General features: G+C 33.8%; 1 protein-coding gene across 1 annotated transcript in view; it reads right to left on the bottom strand.

Annotated features, from left to right (window-relative positions):
* LOC128983041 (uncharacterized) overlaps positions 1 to 19,976 on the bottom strand; it is a 76,168-nt gene that overhangs the window by 10,886 nt on the left and 45,306 nt on the right. The window contains exons 3-6 of the mRNA XM_054402170.1: positions 10,358 to 10,481; positions 8,664 to 8,794; positions 6,400 to 6,509; positions 3,554 to 3,699 (exon numbers count right to left, since the gene is read on the bottom strand). Of these exons, the coding sequence (XP_054258145.1) occupies positions 3,554 to 3,699; positions 6,400 to 6,509; positions 8,664 to 8,794; positions 10,358 to 10,481 (511 nt within the window). The remainder of the gene's footprint in view (positions 1 to 3,553; positions 3,700 to 6,399; positions 6,510 to 8,663; positions 8,795 to 10,357; positions 10,482 to 19,976) is intronic.

The raw sequence follows: 19,976 nt of genomic DNA, 5'->3' as shown, positions 1-19,976 counted from the left end.
GCTTATTTATATAAAAATAGAAATGTTTGATAAGTTTCACAGTAACATAATTTATATCAACATTCTAAGACGTAACTAAATAGTCTTAATAGATGAGTGAACGAAGTGAACGAATCTATGTATCGTGTATAGCGGAGTCGGAGAAAAGTTGTCCGCTGGAGTATGTGTGTGACTGTGCTCGCACCTAAAACTCAAGAACCGTTGCACTTATAGCGTTCAAATTTTGCACAAATAGTTATGACACCAGTGTAAAGACACCATTAAAATTCTAGACGATTCCACTCAGTAGTAATAATAAAATACTTAAAAAACATTTTTAAATTTGTCCTATAAGAATAACATTAGGAGCTACCTTCTTCTTCTTTTTATTTGTTTACGTTTTGCGACCAACAATAATTTTGTTGTCTACTTAAGACAGAGAGAACGACTTTTACTCTAAGCTCTTTCATTCATGGAGTAAACAGTTTGGCGTCTATGAATGTATATCATTATAATTTCACAGCTTTCAGAATAATGTTATTTAACACCCGAAGTCCACGTGACGCTACCAACTGAGCCACCGACTCACCATTATTTGCCCCGACTCATGGGTTGATTTGCCCATACAAATAACATTATTGTGTTCACCAGTGACACCGGTAAGTATGCTAGGTGTGGGTGGACTCTTTCATTATTGCGCTCATGTTCACTCATCCCGTTACGCGCAGAATAAGCGTACTACTAGTTATTATAGGTAACGTTATCCCTGGTTTTATATAGTAGGTACATACAGTTTTGCAGTACATTGCAGAATTGTATTGGACAAATAAGTAATCCAAATGTTAATATTGCATACTGGTTTACTGATAAATCACGATCAGCTGTATTGAAGTAACCAAAAATCTGCAGTAGGATGGCTTCTAATGCTATTCTTATGGAGAACATTTTACGTTATATCTCGTTTTCTGGTAACTTTATGGGATTTCTGCTATTTTTCCCGAGTCCCTGGAGTCAAGACCTTTAATTTAAGACCCCGCCCACTTTTCTGCTACTTACCAGACGTCCACAATTTTCTGGTAAACATTTTGTCTTACAGAATTATATATATAGATGTATACCAAAAACAAAATACCCCCGCCGCGGCAAACCTGAGGACTAAGGGAAATTCCATCTACCTGGCTGGATTTGTACTAAAATATTCCCTGAAAATTGTCAGGTTTATTTCCTATTTAATTAATATTAATTTTAATGAGAACCTAGGTTTGCTGCTACAGGGAAGGTGTTGTGGCGTGTTTTTATTGAAATGTTGATAGCTTAGTATGAAATAAACAAACTTGCCAAATTTGATTAAAATCCTATACTCTAATATGAGCAAGGTTTGCTTGTATGTATGTATGTATGCTTGCTTGCAAACAAGATCTCGAAATCGGCTCCGACGATTTTCTTCAAATGTTGTAAATAGTTTATTTCTGGCCTAAAAACGAGTTTACTGCAGTTAGAACTGCCAACAAAAATCTAATTACGTAGAAAAATGAAACTGAAAGTCACATTTTTTTAACATTAGTCTTATGGGTTGCTAAGTAACCATGTTGGATGAATTAAATAACAAGGAAAAAGTAAACAAAAGACTTGAAGTTGTAGCATGTGTTCATAATAAGCCATCTACCCACAGTATACTAGAAATTACAAAATACAGTACAAAAGGAAAAACATCACTTGTTACTATTGAGCAAAGATTATACTGAAGATTACTCGATACATTGTAGGCCTGGTAAAGGCTAGCAGTGCGAAGTGTGGATCTGTTTATGTCGATTAGATTAAGGTATATGCAATCCTAAAATGCTATGCGAAGAGAAGGAAACAGGTCCGTGACGTAGGAAGTGGTGAAGGAAGTAGTAAAGGCGAGTAGTCTGAAGTGTGGGAACTGTTTATGACGATTAGATTAATGTGTCTGCAATCCTGAAATGCTATGGGAAGGGAGGAAAACAGGGCCGCTACGTAGGGAGTGGTGAAGGAAGTAGTAAAGGCGAGCAGTGTGGAGTTTGGGAATGGATTTATGTATCTGCAATACTAAGACTGCTTTCAGAGTAAACTAATGATTTTCCCCGAGCAAAGCTCGGTTTCCAGGTACTATATCCATAAACAAGCAAACCACAACAGTTTATTATTTCTACATAACATGGGAATTTTAAATTTAAAGTTTTTTGAAATTATCTCCGTAACTGTTAGGCATACAATAATACTTCAAAATACAAAGTTATTTCTTTTTTTAAGCTCTACAAAATGCCCTGGAAAGAAATTGTAAAATTTTTTGTTTTTAGAGTCAAAAATAGGAAAAACCAATTTTTACCCAAAAAAACCCCATAAACCCCCGTTCCCATAGTCCGATCATGCTGGTTTGCGAACTCCTTTGAATAAATGTAGGTTTATACGTTTCTACCAAATATCATCAAAATCGGATAATTTTTGCTCAAGTTATCGCTCTATTGGACATATATATATATACTTTTTTTATAGCGGTTATCCGGCGCGCGTTGCTGCGCTAACAACTGTTATTTTAAATGGTTATTTGTTCTTTACAATCTATATCTTTATGTATTTAAAAACAGGAGTGTAGTATAAGAGCTTCGCTCACTTCGCTCGCTCCGCTCAATTAGTTATATGCATATATAGGGTTTTACTTTGATAAAGGTTTTTACTTTTTATGTTTAGATATTTAATACAGTAGGGGAGAATTTAAACGTTGTTGAGTACACAGCTGTGCTGCGATTGGGGTTTAATATATTTTGACTTATCTAATAACCCTTCATGAATAGTGCTTAATAATGCCTGAAAGTTTCATTACAATCTGTTGAGTGGTTTCGGAATCCATAGGGTATATATATATACATACATTATACATACATACATATACTTCCTCTTTTATACTACTTGATAGGTCGTCCAATGGTCGAAAACTCAACCAAAAAATATTTAATGTACAGAATTCTCTATTTCCACCCCACACTATAAATAAAACACGTGATTGGAATTTCTTCCAATCGTTTTGATTTTCTGTTTATATTACGTTGTTATTTCGTAACCAGCATGGCAACCCATAAGGCCCATGTTAATTTTTTTTAAATTTTAAATTAATTTTTTTTGTTTATTTTTGAGCCTATTTTAATTAATAAAGCGATTCTGGATATCTACAGGAAAATATCTTTACAACAACAACGGTATGCGTAGATTTTTCCCTGCGATGCACACGATCTGAGAAAAAAGGTGTTAAATAAACATGATTGCCTATATAGATAGATAGAATAGATTGAAAGAAAAAAGCCATCAGTGCATATTTATGCAAAACTTAAGCTTATAACGTAAACCTTTTGTTGTTGTACTTCACACATTAAATTTTCTAACAACCTATTTTAAACCTGTGAGTGTAATTATCGACCCAATATTCAAAAATTCATTTTATAATGGGCCTAGTGCCTACGTGGACCAATAACAATTTAACAGTTCAATGGATTAAAAGTGACAAAGTTAAATAGACCAACTTAAATTTATCTTGATACTGATACTGGTACAGTACCTGTATAGTAGGTCCACTGAAGAACACACTGTGAACATGTGACGTACGGCGGAAGTCTAACTTTGTATCGGAAAATCTCCTTCTTCTTACTCTTCTCAGGAATTAGGAACCGGAAACTACGAGTACCCGACACGTACAACGGGAACCTAACAATAGAGTAATATACATTAGAGAAAAATCTTATCAAACATAGGCTACATGCTTTAAAGTATTTATGATGTAAATACAAAAACTAAATTGGTAAGCAATGATAGATTATTTAATTTGTTCATGTAAGCTGTTAACCATTAATTTATGAATCCACGACAACAATAAAAACGTGTAGTCTATACTTTAACTAACTGTTTTGTATTTAAGGTCACGTAAAAAATCATGTAAAACATTATTAAGAAATTTTATTTTACATATTTTAAAATAAAAAATATTTACATTAATATATATATATATATATATATATTTAAAAAATATACATTTTTAAGATAATTTGGCTTATAAATTAAAAAATTAAAATCATTTTATAAAAATGTGAGATCACATAAATTATAAATAGCATGCAAATTTCGATGGGTAAAACCAATTTAATATTGTGCAAGTAGCAAATATCCCCTGTCAGCTAGTGGAACTTGTATGGCTTTTGTGTACCAAAGCCTGACATTGATATAATTTTAAATCCAAATCCCCTAACACCCCAATTTTATCATGAAATTGTCAACAAAGGTATAATTGATAAAAATAATGTGCCTAATCATTAATACTATTTAAGAAATTTAGCGAAATGACAAAAAAACCAAACTTACTTTCTTAACAATTTCATTAAGGGAATCGACTAAATGTGATGTGTACAGACAGGGTCGCTTTCAAACCACCACCATTCCGCGAGTATGGGCTAAATTTCACTGATTTGTTTGTAAACAAATCAAGAATAAACATATGTTCTTCTAACAATGCAATCATGTGTAAATATTTTTAAGATACCACATTATAATGTTAAAAAACTCAAACTGTCAGCTTCTGGAGCACTGTCAGCTACTGATGCATTTACCTTATGTATAGTAGCATTGTGTACAGAAACATATTTGACTAGATGGTGTATATTTTGACAAAAGGAAATAAAAAAATCATCACATAAGAACAGAAAATTGGGAAATAAGTTGTTCTCCCAATAATAAATACCCCCACCCCAGCAAATCTGCAGACTAAGCGAATTTCCGATTGCCTGTTTGGATTTACACTAAAATATCACCTAAATAATATCACATTTATTTTTAGGTGTAATATCACATTTATTCCCTATTTAAATAGAATCAGTTTAACGAGTACTTAGGTTTGCTGCAACAGGGAGGGTAAAAAAGTGTGTTTTTTATGTTAATAGCTTATTAATAAATAAATGCATTTTCCAAATCTGATCAAAGTATGTTAATAAACAAGCAAACAGTTATTCTCCTTAAGAATAACATGGGAATTTTAAATTTACATTTTTTTAAAATTTTCTCCGTAACTATTAGGCGCATAACAACGCTTCATTATACGAAATTATTTGTTTTTAAGCTTTACAAAATCTTTTGAAAATAAATTGCTAAATTTTATGTTTTTTGATTAAAGATTGGGAAACCCCAATTTTTACCCCGTAAACCATCGTTCCCTTAGTCCGATCATGCTGGTTCGTGAACTTACTCGAATAAATGTAAGTTTACATGTTTATACCAAGTTTCGTCAAAATCTGATCATTTTTGCTCGAGTTATCGTGCGGACACACACACACATATATCGGGTGTTTCAAAATGAATGACCCGGTTTTAACGCTTTATAACATTTATACTATTAAACTTACCCCTATAAACACACATCAAACGAAAAAGCAACTTAAAGAGTTTATGCCTTCCAAAGACACATTATTTAACAAAATCGATCCAGCAGAACTGTAGATTTAATTGTACAAAGTTAAAAAGTAATCTCCAACTTGTTTACCACTAGAAATTTGGAGGCTGCTTGACGTTTTTGCAAATAACTTTTAAATGGTGAGGAAATCGACCAAAGTTGAAGGTAATATTCCAAAAGAGGATAACATTTCCTACAATCTACTATTATGCATTTCTTGAAAATACTCAAGAAAGGTACCAAAAATTGCCTCAAAATGAAAAGAAAATTGAAAATCCCCGTCTTCAATGTAGACAACAAGATATAGCAAACATTACATTTTAAACTTTTATTTTAAGATTATTTTAACTTATTTTAAGACAGATTTAGGCTCCTGTTAAGAGAGGCATGGGACTCGCGATATTTATATATATATGAATTTGAACGGATGGTGTTTTGACCTCTAGGGACGTCAAAACGAAAAAGTAAAAAATCGGTCCCGGGTCCAGGTATTAATATGAGTACAAAGGTAATAGCGTATTCCCTATAATGGGAAATTCGCTAAAATCAAATTTAGTTTAGGTTTATAAATGTTACAAATTTTGAAATGCTTACAATATTTTTCAATCATGGCTTTTCGTAAAAGGAAGGTCTAGTTGTTGTGTAGCAAAAAGAAAAGGCCTTTATGTGTACAGTTTTTTGTCATTCGCCTATTGGGCCTGATGATGATTGGAGTGTCCAATCGAAATAGATCACCACTTACCATCATTTATGTATATTTACCGTCTTGTGAGTAACATTATAAGCGTAAATATATGTTTTCAGTGTTATTAGACGTTTCTTTTATTTACTTTCCGTACAGTTTTTATGAAAGTAAGAAGAAAACACTTATTAGTTAAGGGGGTCGTCTATAGGTACTAGCGTTCAAATTAAAACTGTACAAAAAGTCAATAATTGCAATTCTATAGATTTATAACATTTGATGTTACCTGTCTAGACAGGGTTGTGTCGCCTCGTACCGAGGGTTGTTGTTGGGGCACAGGAACATCTCAAACCTGCCCCAGTGGTTGGCCGTCAACTCTACTTCAACGTCTATCTCCTGCATACAAACAGATCAGGGGATTAGGTGGTGTAAAGCTGTGCTCTAGATACTCTAAATTCCCTCTATCAGCTCTAACATTATTTTGTTAAACGAACAAGTTTGAATTACTGCTTATGGTGTATAGAATTATTTTCAAAAAGCTCAAAGAAGAACAAAAGAAGTTAAGAGTAGCTGAACTAACCATATTCAGGAGAATTTTAAATTGGCTACACCCAATTGATGAAATGGTGGTTTGAAATTTGTAAGATTGTTAGATTGTTAACTCAATGAAACATAATAACAATTAATACATTAATAAATTATTAATATTAATAAATATGAACAATTAATTAATATTAATTGTTGTAAAGCTTTTAGTGGGGGAGTTCACATCTGAGAGATCTCTTATTTTTATTTTGTCTATAATGTGGACAATGTTAGGAGGGCTCAGAACCACGCGGTCGCAACATTTCGCAATGCTGAATGTCATTCATGATTGGCAATATTTAAACTTTTGCCTCCAGAAAAGAAGTAACATGGTGTAACCACCGACTGTGACAGGGGTAAACTCACAATATGAGTATTTAAACTAATTAATTTATTGTTGAACCAAAATGTTGTAACTCAAATCCCAATGTGCACTGTTCTAATTTTATATTTTCAAAATCAACTAAAATAGATATTATGGAAATATCACAAGATAGCTAATCTTGTAGTAAAATCCTTTACGAATAAGTTAAACTCCAAACAATCTGTGTTGTGTGAGTGTGGATGCACATTGCACGCCTACATGTGACACGGGGCCTGATAGTGTGTGGGTGTCTAAAGACATATTAGCTGTTTATTGGTCAATATATCTACTGCTGTCCCATTACACTCGCCTACGAACCTTTACACAACCAATTAGGAAGGGACTTATGATGATTGAACGCGGTTAATTGAAGTGTGAGAGCATGGTTGTTTTGATGATTACTAAATTAAGAGTTGAGAGTGTGGGATTTGACTTTCTGTGTGTTCTCTCTAGATTTCCTTTTTAATAGGACTATGAAAATCCTCTTTTAAGTTTCTATGTATATTAATATCTCAACATTGAATTACAAATTTAAAAATCTTAAAAATTTTTAGGCTATGTATAAAACAGATAATTAGTAGACTACATGGATTGCTGAATAGTTATGTAGCATATTCATAATACACAAGCTAAGGGATTGTCCATGTATATTATGAGGCTGCTGACTGTTGTCATGGTACACTCAGACTGTATATTATATTTTAAATACTTTAGTAGCACATTAAACTATTCCTTTTTGTTTGGTTAAAAATAAAGGTAATATTACCTTGTTTCAGGAATCAATACTATGAATTGAATACAACCTGAAGCAAGCAATGAAGAGAGTTAATATAAAAACAGGACGTGGTATTTTAGGTTTAGGCATTGTTTACAATCCACCATTAACCAATTAACATTTTCCGATATGGTCGGAATATAATGTACATTACAGTATCAATAACTTGACTAGTTTGGCTAGAGTTGGAGAAAGTCATATTTAATCCACATAAAATGAAAAAAATGATTTGTTTACATTATGTGAGTAATTTAACTACATTCTAATAAATTATTTTGGGCTACATAATGCACCTTCAGGATTGTGATGTGTACCTGTCTCAATTTATTAATATTTATTAGTTTTAGGCTTAATCCCATAATTTTTCGCAAATTATTAAGTGAATATAAATATTCTTTTATATTTGTGGGGCATATATAATTTCGTGGAATTTCGAATGGAGCAATTGTATGATTGGTGGTGATAGATAGGTAATGACATGTAGAATCGTGTGCTACCGGATGTTTTGTCTGAAAGCGTGGCCTTGCTGGTGTTTTCGGCCGCCATCTTGGATCTGCCATATTGGATATTAATATTTTTTTTTAATGTAATGATAGTGTTGTGACACATCATTATAAACTAAGTTTTCACGCTGATTTCAATGCCTAAACCCGTTTTTAAATTTATTTTCTCGTTTGGAAGATATATTCAAATGAAAACTCTCCCCCATGGACGTTTCGTACTCTGGTCATTTTTTTATTGTTTTTCTTATATCTCTTATAGCCTTAATGGCTATTAGCGCCTTATTGAAAGTTGTATGAAGTAACAGAGTAGCCTATATCCTCACCTGCCCTGTGCTGTAGTATCTGCCGATGATCCCCTTGGCGTACTGACCACCAGCCTCGTGCGGACGAGGTTCATTGATGCCGAAGGAGTCTCCACAAACTCCGCACTTGCCTTGGTTCTGCTCATACTGCACTGGACATTGGGAAAACTACGCTTAACATTACAAACTGCGGCTAGAAACATTGCTAGAGCAGCTTACAGGTGCAACTTAAAGGGTGTTTTACCTGAAGTGTGAGGAGGTGAAGTGTAATAGTGTATTTCATAACAAGAGTAGCAAGTGAGTCATTACATATTTGAGACCTTGAATTTAAATGGTCGGGAATATGTATAAACCCACTTTCACTAGTGTTTTGAACGTTACTTTCGCTACACTACAAAGACTAATTCTTTTATTAATTAAAACAGACATTGAATATTTTTTTTAAGAGCCACTTTTTGGATTCCTTTCAAAACTTAACATTTAAAACTTTGTCTATTCTACAGCCTGGTTTTCTGAGCTACCGTTTCTAACTGGTGAGTTTACAGTTAGGAACATTACAAAACACATAGATTTTTTAAGGTTATGCCTTCAATTTAAAGTTAATATTTACTTTAGTTGTACAGTTTTGGTTGTTGAAACTTTAAACTGTCGTTGACAAAATAATAGCAAATCTTTGTTTGTTTACGTTGGCAAAATCCAATAAAGATAGTAAACATTACTTTCGCATAGCAACCATTTTTTTTCGTTTTAAACAATATGTAATGACTAGCAACAGAACCCGTTGAGGTTAATACAACGGTTTCGAGGAAAATATGGTTATGAAATTCGCATACCCCAGTATACTCACTAATAACTATTGGTACAATTAAGCACTTATTAGAAAAACACCTAACAAAAGGAACACACCCTTTAAACACAAATGCAAATTGTGAACAACAATACGAAAACAAATAAAAATCAATGCAATAACAATACAACAATCAGCTGTTAAATTATTAACACATGTTTCATATGTTCCGATTATGCATACCAGCAAACCCACTACTACTGTCATAAATCTTTCAAAAAAATCGAACTTTTATAATTATTTTCAAAGCTACATAGATTAGGATTTTTATTGACCTATTAATAAATAAAATTGGCCCATTATAACTGCAAATTTAGTTGTATAAAGTTTAACAAAGTGTCTCTAATTCAGAATTTTCTAACAATACCACTTTTTACTTTTTAACCACAGATGTTTAATAAAATCGCAATATTATCACTATTATACTGAATGTAGATTTAATTGTACAAAGTTTAACAACAATATCTTTAATTTAGTATTTTCGCACCACTATAAATTAAGAGGCTGCTTAGCTCTTTTGCAAATAACTTTTAAATAGAGAGGAAATCGACCAAAGTGTAAGCTGATTTTCTGAAAGAGAATTAAGTTTCCTACAAATTACAGTCATAACAAATTATTCCTGAAAATACTCAATCAATTAATTCAGCCTTAAGTTGGCTACAAATAGAAGCTTGGAAATAGAAAATTGAAAAAAGCAGTTTTTAATGTATTCAAAGGGTTTCTGTATTTTTCACCTTTTAAGTCATTAACCTTTCCATTTATGCAACTAATATCACAATTCACACTACTTGGTGCCCCGAAGAAACATGTACTTAACAATATTTCAGTTTGAAACACTAACAATTGCTGTAGTTGCTTCAGAACCAACCTGCGTAGCCCCCACAGAAGAGTTCATTGTCGTTGTAGTTGACAGGGTTTGCGAACCCGAACCTCCACATGCTGTTGCGCGCAGGAGGGTCCATCAGGCGACCATGGCCGGACACTCGCACCATCTGTAACATGGTGTCACTGGTCAGCTGACTGTTACGTGCTGATGGACAGGTCAGATGCTTTGAACTAGAAAAACAGGCTATGCTGCATGATCCATGACGTCACACTAGTGGATAGATATGTAGATAGATTCACTGCCATATCCCATGTTTTAGGTAAATAAGCTGGCTGTTTGTCAGATGTTAACGGTAAGATTTTAGTACAGCTATCCACCACTGTGACGTAGTGTTGCGCTCCCCGCGCTGCAGCATGGCCTGTTTTTTCTAGTGGGGCCTTGTTTGAACTCAATCAAACATGGACATTAAATGGATTAGCTGTAATTCAAAAACAAAAATGGATATTGTCATCCACTTCCTCTGTCCTCGTGAATAAGCCCATCAGCACGTTTAGGATAAAACACAATAGGACGATAGGATGGTCATTATTTGGTTTCGTGTGTAATTTGTATTAAAAGATAAAACCACACACCAACTTAAAATACTATAATATTTTACTCATAGCTGAACAATAACCTACTATGAAGTCATGTCATTCTTGTTTTGTATGTCAACTGATGTTTTACTAATACAGATATTTGCAAATAAAAACAACAAATACATTTATGGAATTTACAAATGAATACTTGACGGTCAATTGTTGTTCTATAACTTTGGATTACAGATGGAAGTGTGGTTTTGGACGAATTGGTGTGAGTGATGAGTTCAATCACTGGAATATCCCCTGAATATTTCTAATATTTCTAAGGAGTTTATGCGTCTTTCCCTTAAACATCTTAATTTTCTTTCCTTACTCAACGCAACTGGCGTGGATGTAAAAATACAATGATTCTTCCTATTCGAAGAAGAAAATATAGTAAAATATGATTTACCCTAAAGGATTATTTTACTAACAATATGGTTTGTCATTTTAGTTGTAGGAATGCAACTTTTTAAATCTATCAATCAAGCAGAATTCAATCATTTAAATTCTTTTCATCGAGGGTTTGTGATAGTTCTGTATCCAATAGTCAATGGTAAAACCTTTTTACCAACGCCACTTGGGTCTTTGATCTTCAGAATCATGTGGGAACGCGCTGTCCATTTCGACTGAGGAGTATTTGCATTTGCGAGGCATTTCGATTGATTGGAGGATAAAAAGAGTTGATTTTACGTGACAACTTTCCTTTTTGGCCATCGGTATCCGCACCAACACTGGGCAGATGGGAGGGCGAGGGGACGTCTCCTCTGGAGTTTCGATGTAATTTACAGTCCAAGGTCAAGTCCAAGGTCGAGACACTCCCCCGCCTCGGGCTGAAGACGTTGACATTCACACTTGATCTGGTGCGGCAGCATTCTAATTTGACTACTGGACTAGTCGAATATGTATTTGGCATGATCAACGGCCCTTTTAAATATGAGAAGGGAATCTGCTGTTGTTTCAGGTTTTCATAACATCCACTTGTCTTGTACCTGGAGTTGTTGAAAGAGCTTTGACATTTCTGAGTAAGAACTTAAGCTGGGGGTGGTGGTGATATTATTTTCTCTTATCGACTAAAACAGACCCTGGTGATATTTGTAATTTCTACTCATATCATGCACGGTCCTGATAGGTATTCGACAAAACAATGGATAGAAGAACACTAACATTTTATACTACATTATGTGCACACCAGCACACCCAACATATTAAACTCTAAATAACTGATGGAGGTTTTAGATTGACCAGTTATGTGTTAACTTTGGTTATTTTATCTTTCTCGTATGTTTCGACTATGAGGACGATTCTTATAGTTCAAGTTTTTTTTATAGAGAAAGATTAAATCAACGAAAATTATGAATAGTCTTTGAGGAAATACATGTTTTGTGTTAAACTGCATGTCATATCACTACATGTCATAAGACTATCGTAAATTAACTTGATTTGCAGACATAATTGAAGGCATTGGAGGTGTGCAGACAAATTGCAGTTTCGGCGCGAAGTAAGTCAATTTTGGCGGGAACCTCGGGGCGTCGCGGTCCTTTAGTCATGATCGCAGTAATTTGCGTTAACTTGTTGACAAGGCCAGTTCAAACCCACCTCAGGCTAGTGAGTTATGTTACACTTACGATTTACTATTATTAGCTATGCTCGGTTGGTAAAACTTCATTCTGATAACATGTGAGTGAATTAAAAATAGCTTATTGATTCATAACTGCGTTTTGAGTGACATGATAATATTTTTAGTTCCCTTTCATCTTAACCGCCATGGTATAGTGTTCAGCCAAAATACTGTTCTCAAGTGGATTATCAACTTGACTACTAAGGAAAACAGGATCTCTAAAAAAAGCCGCTCGAACGAAAATAACTGTTGGGACGTTGTAAATGTTAAAACGATTAGGCCTAGTCAAACTTTGATTCGTAAGTGTTGAAATGCTCAAGCACTTTTTCAGGTCACAGTTGAGACAGCAACGTTTGAAAATCAATACCTATACAGTATATGTTTATTTAAGACAAAATCCACCGCGTACACTGCTCTAGATTCAATGACCATGGTATGAATTATGTTACTAAGAAGGTTTACTGTATTTCACGTTTCTGTGATATTCTGTAGCCCTTAAGGTACAGATTGTGCATATTGATTTGAGCATTTGTGATTTTTCTTTGGAGCGTTCTCAAACTTTGCGTCTACACTCACAAACCTTGAACCCTAATGGATCTTAAGAAAGCAATTAAACAGAAAGTGGTGACAGTTAATGGTTGCCTTGAAACTCTGAAACGTGAAATAATTTAATAACAAAATTGAAACCTACGTAAAAGAAAGTGGAATTCACCTGAAAGACAATGTTTTCTAAAAGTAAAGTGCATCTGACAAATGGAGCAATGATTTGTTATTGTTATTAACTATGTTTAGTTAATAGGGTATTTCCAAAATGGCAAAGTTTAGGGACATTTTAATGTAATTAAAGTTATAAATTTGCATGAAAAAATCGACTGATGTTTATTTTAAAGCGTCAGTTTTATCGGTCACCCTTGTTTAGTACAGGGGGTTGAAACAACAAAGAACAGTACCTACCAAAATTAATCTAAATATTGCGAGCAATCTGAACCATAACTTCCAAGATTTTCCGAAATCCCATCAATGCATGTACAACACTTAAATATTCCATTTCTCGTTATATTTTTTCTGTGATTGCTGAATGATGAACTAAGATTCTCAGGTTTTAAGAAAATGGAAAACTGAAGTTTGTAAAATTAAAAAAAAATGTTTTAATAGACTAACAACAGTGTAACAATCTGAAGTAATCGCTACATCACGTGCCATTTGAAATGCAAGTGTAGCAAAAAAAATCAAAATATGGTCTTAATATATACAGAAATTACGAGTTAGTTCTACGGCCGGGATAGTTTTACACTAACATTTCGCTTCTCTCGTTTCATGAAGCAGAACGATTTGGCAATCTCTGACTCAACCGTATGACCTTCTGTCTACCATCTTGACACCCGAACAAGAACTATTTTTTACGCTCGGAAAAACCGTGACATTCGATCAAACGTCTACTGGTCATGATCCTCAAAACAACATCCCAGAGTTGGAAAATTAAAACAAAATCCTACTAATATTATAAACTAGGGGAAACCCGTCGAAATCGACGGCTACTTTCAAGGCTTACGTTAATTCATCTAACTGCGATAAATTGGGTGAAATATACATATTTTGAGCATTTAGCATTGTTTAAAGGGTAATAAGTGTGAAAACAATAATGATTTTAATTGCGTTAGTTGCCAAATTTGGTTGATCATTCAATTATTAAAATATTTCCCATACCGTACGTCATTTGACTCATCGGAGTTATTATTAGTATGTTATATTATATCTCTTCCTTTGGAAGAACATTTAAATAGTATTAAAATCGTATTGGTGGGTCTTTTGTAGTTAAAAACTTCTGTGATTTCATCAGTGTAATATGATTTTATTTGAAAAGAAAATATTTTTTGGGAAGACATGTTCTAACTTCAAAGGGAAGTATGTCCGTTACAGTGTAAGTTTGATTTTCCTTCGTCACGTCGCGTCAGTTCATATCGTACATCTGTGCCAATGAATGAACCCTCTAGCATAGTTTTGAGAAATTTATTGTGGGGTTACTATTAAAGCTGGAATTCCTTGACATGGGGGATGTCAGTTAGTTGTCTCAGCCTTATCAATAACATAAAGTTGTCAAAATAATCTCTCTACGGAATGTTAGGTGTAGTGGAATACTTGAAGTGAAGTTGGCTTTTATTCTTGAACTGTTAGGGGCCTCCTCATTTATATGGTCTTGGCGGCTTCATTGACAACAAATAATACAAATGACATAGCAATGGGACGTTTCCAAAAAGCAAAAATACTGTAAATTGGCTGTTACGTATATATTGACGTTTATATATTGGTAATCAACGTATCTTATAAAGTATTGTGTGATCTAGTTTTTATAAGGAATATGACCTTTCTGTCATGACAGTAGCTGCTTAAATCGTATTTTCTCTTTGTACCATATTTTACAGCCAAAATGTAGTATTATTTTCAATAATGTTACCAACCCAGTGCACCAAAGTCCGTAATATAGGCAGGTGCATATAATTTGTCAAGATGGGTACCATTTTAGGCAAGGTTTCTATGTTTGGATTTTATTAGACACGAAAAGTCAGGCACCAACCCGTACAATAGATATAAGATAGTTCAATAAGAAATAATTTAAGAATTTCTGTGGATAATTTCTACTGATTTCATAATAGAACGTTAAATTGCAAAACATGACATGATAAAGAGGAAAATTAATTTTAAAATCAGAAAATAACATTGCAAATACTTATTTGGTACAATTCAGTAACCCAATAATTATGTGTGGTTTGAAATACAATTTAAAAATGAACAGCTGTTTTATTAAAAAGTATTATTCACATGGCCAAAATGTAAACAACTCTGTGGAGGGATCTTTAAAGGCTTCTGGGGCAGAGCCCTAAGGGATTTTTCTTAGTTTTTCTTTTGATAACTCATCTACAGACCAAGACCTTTCTTTGGACACCTCTACCAAGTTTCTACGCCCAGCCGTTCTCTCAAATTAGTGGGGACAAAGTTTCCAATAAAATATTTTAATTCCCCCATGTTAATCTTATGGGAGAAAATCCAACTTTGATGGCCTGTGGGGCAAAGCCCGAGGATTTTTATTACATGAATTGGTGAAAGGGGGCGTCTACACAAAAAATACTTTATTTTGACACGTCGTTTGTAAAAATCCGTCCATTATTAACGGAGGAGTAGTGTTTTCAAGAAATCGCCTTCACGTATTATATATAAGGATGAGAAAGTTTGGATGTATGGATGTATGGATGTATGTTTGTGACAAGTGAACGCGAAAAATACTGGTCGGATTGGGCTGAAATTTGGCATGATGATAGCTCACATTCCCGATTAACATATAGGCATATTCTTATTTCAAAAATCCTTTCGGGCTCCACCCCAGTGGCTCTGGAGTTTCCCATGTTATCCTTATGAGAAATGGAATTATTGAATCTTAACAGCTGTTTCACAATTAAACAAGTTGGTTCTGTTCTATGATGTTCAATAGCATTAAAGCTACAAGGATTACCAACAGGGTGCAGCACTATTATGTATTTTACATTTATGGCAACAGCTAATTTGCAACCAAAAGGTGAGTGAGCGTAGCGAACGAACTTCAACCGGGAGGCGAGTTAGCGTAGCGAACGAGCTAACCTGAAGGCATGTAAGCGCAGCGAACGAGCTCCAACCAGGACGTGATTGAGCCATGCGAACGAGATAATCTTGAAAATTAAGAAGTTAAACGGGGCAAAGCCCGCGGGTACTGAACTGTTTTATTGTTTATATATTAAAGGAAATATTTTCTTGTATTTTATGTTTACTTCAGAATAAATGCATTATGAAAATAACACACACAAATGTTCTATATGAATAGGAAAATAATTTAGTTTGATATTATGATAGGGAAAAGAAGCTAGTTTAGTATTAAAACGTTACTTTTCCAAGTTAGAAACATTTAAATGCGTTATAATCTTTTTAAAGATACTCGTTGATACCACTATAATACCGATCTCTGATTACGGTAATAAATAACACTTAACGCATAACTCTGAAAAAGACATGCAGATTAACACCTTTAGTTATAGATAGTCACCTGCAATATGGACACCCTCTTTCAATTTTGCATAAAAAATCATCATAGAGCCGCGCCGACTTAAAATACGTGAGCTTGCCTAATACAAAAGTTTACTTTATTGAAATTATTTCATTCTTTTTAGAGCGTTTGAAGTCGGTTGTATTTTTTTACAAAAATAAATTATAAAAAAACAAAATGTTGAGATGTAAATGCAATCCTATTACGTATTACCACCTACGTGATCTTAATAGCACCAAGTCCTACCATCATCGTATTTTTAGCAAATATTTCTCTAGGAAGTAGCTATTACCGTAGGTGTGAGGTGACACGGTAGCGAGTATTGTTTTTTAATATTAGTTTCCTTGAAGACTTCAGTAATTTTGGTAGAATTTTGATGAAATTTTGCTTAGAGGTGGAGGCAGAATATAAACTCGAATGAGTTATATAATTATATATACAGTGTGTAAATTAAGTCCTGAAACAAATCTGTATTTTTAAAACCGAAATAGATAGAAATATTCTGTTTGTAGCAATTTTCTTAACAAAGGTTCCGCAACTTTTTACACCTAAAAAATTTTTTAACCCCTCTAACAGGGTAGGTGGTAGGGGGTGACTTATATATATTATATATATATATATATATATATATATATATATATATAATCCAATGTATGTTTCCTTTATGGACTCCGAAACCACTCGACAGATTGTAATGAAACCTTCAGGCATTATTAAGCATTATTCAAGGATGGTTTGTGTGAAGTTTGGTGCAGATCCGTCAAAAGGGCTCCGCCTCAGTGGCTCTGGAGTTTCCCATGATAACCTTATGAGTACTCATATTTAAATGGAATTAAAGAATCTTAACAGCTAGTTCAACTAAACAATTTGATTCTGTGATGTTCAATAGCATTAAAAAGTTAATAGGTTTACCAACAGGGTGCAGCACTATTATTTTTTTAAATTTCAGAAAACTGCTAATTTGCAACCAAAAGGTGAGTGAGCGTAGCGAGCGAACTTCAAACAGGACGTGATTGATGCGATCGAGCTCTTCTTGAAAATGAACGAACATTGACATAAAACCACATTAGGACAGGACGACGTCTGTCGGGCTAGCTAGTATATATATATGAATTTGAACGGATGGTGTTTTGGACCTCTATGGACCTCAAAACGAAAAAGTAAATTGGTCCCGGGTTACCATGAGTATTACCAGGTCTTACCATTGTTGTTCTGCTGTGGTCGTGGTAAGGAAATCTGTAATCACAGAACCACGCAAATGTCGTGTGGTTTTTCGTTGTACTTTCGTCTGAAAGTTTCCTGAGCTTTTAAACTTTAAGATAATGTCAATCCATCTCATGTGAGGAGCACGACAAGACTCGACAAAAGTCAAGGTCCTTCTAACACAGGACCACGCCCTGACCTGTCATCCTCATCCTCATATTTACCAGTTCTTCGTGACGAGGTGTTAGTGTAGAAGAGGACCATACGGCACTTTTCAGTCGAAAACAACAATTACACATCATCGTTAGTCTTACAAATAATCTTAACTGTTCCACTTAACATTTTGTTGGTTTTAATTCAATGAGCCGGGTGGCAGAGTAAAATAAATCAATAATTATATCGAGAAGTAAGCACAGTAAATTTAAATAACATTGACAATACTTTTATTGAATTTCCCATGTGGGGAATACGTTTTTTTTTTATCTAGACCCGAGACCGATTAACTATTTGGTTTTGATGTACCAAGATGCCAAAACATCATCCTTTCAAATTTACCTATACACTAGATAACAGGAGGTGGCTTTTTTCCGTTTTGCATTTACCCGTGCTTTGCGTTTGCAACGGAGGGAGGAGGCAGGGGAGGGTAACTTACTTCCTTTTAGTATGATATAGTTACACATCTATCATTGATTTTAGACTCAAAATTCACACCCAATTTAGCTTACTAATTTAAGTCTCTTTTCTAATTAAAATAAGCGGAGAAATCTCATTCGCCTTTCAGTCAAATATACTGTATAGCTGATAACACATATATAAAAATACTTTAACGGTAAGATTGGCTTAACTTTCAAATCATACGCTGACTTAAAATGTTATTAACTTGAAAAAACTACCTATACTATTTAAAGTCAATAGGTAAAGAAAAATCTTACAACAAGGGCTAAATACAAATGAAATTATGTAAAACTGTCACTACCTAGCATCAAACCTAAGTACAGTACTCATTAAATCTCATGTTATTTGAATACATGGGAAATAAATCTGTCACGTTTAATTAAATATTTTAGTAAAAATCTATTCAGGCAAATGAAAGTTAGCTTAGTCTGCAGGGTTGCTGCGACGGTGGTATCATGAATACATTGAATCCTCTTGGTTAGAGACTACAACAATTCAGTTAGGAAATAGTACATTTCAATTACCCCAACCAAGGAAAAACAAAAAAATATTTGTTGAAACAAATGTAAAAAATGTGTGTTAAAAATATACATTTAATCAAGTTTAAAATATATTATTCACAATATTCGTCCACAAAAAATGTAAACATGTTTTACCTTAATACGAGGAACTTGAACTTACTCATATAGAACTTACTCGTATAGAACTCGAACCACCCTTCCTGGAGATAAAATAAGGAATTTAAACTGTATTCTATAAATACTTACTAACCATTGATTATTTTATTGGTTTTTATATCTAATTCTCATTGTGATAGTTTAAAGTAAAAAGTAGCAGTTGTTGGATATATTTCAAGTTTACGTAGCAAGAGTTATTTGAAGGTTTTATAACGATTGTCAACAAAACGCGATTAAATATTTCAAAAGTAATTATTAACTTTGATACATACATTAATATGTAAAATAATTATTCTTTGAGAACTTAACGGTAGAACAACTTTCCATTATTATTTTAAGCAAATTGATGTTGATTATATTTGACGCCTCAGCAGATATTCTGAGATAATATTCGACCTTGAGTTTGGAATTCAAGGTCACTGGGAGGCGCAAACTGTCAAATTAAAACTGGATCCGAACTTTATGACACAACTTTTCCTATTCGTTAGGTTGATTGCCCCTAAACCTGTCTTTCTAGAGGGCCTATCGTGCACTTTGAGACATGCAATAGTAATTTGCTAAATGTTATTCATTATTGTGGATTTGCTTTTTTATTGTAAACTAGCCACCATACCCGTGCTTCGCAACGGGAAGAGAACGCTTAAGAGAATAATTATTATTCCATAGATCTGCTGCATGTAGATAAACTTTTAGTAATCCACTTAAAGTATTAACTTAAAATATTAACTGGCTACTTTCGTTTCCCAGACATTATTTTTTTGGGAAATAAACCATACAAATTCAATAGGTGTTT

This window comes from Macrosteles quadrilineatus, unplaced genomic scaffold (assembly GCF_028750875.1).
Source record: "Macrosteles quadrilineatus isolate MER2022 unplaced genomic scaffold, UCM_ALF_1.0 Scaffold_1__1_contigs__length_201487025, whole genome shotgun sequence".
Lineage (NCBI taxonomy): Eukaryota > Metazoa > Arthropoda > Insecta > Hemiptera > Cicadellidae > Macrosteles > Macrosteles quadrilineatus.
The sequence above is the reverse complement of the archived record's forward strand: the minus strand, read 5'-3'. Positions and strand labels throughout refer to the sequence as shown.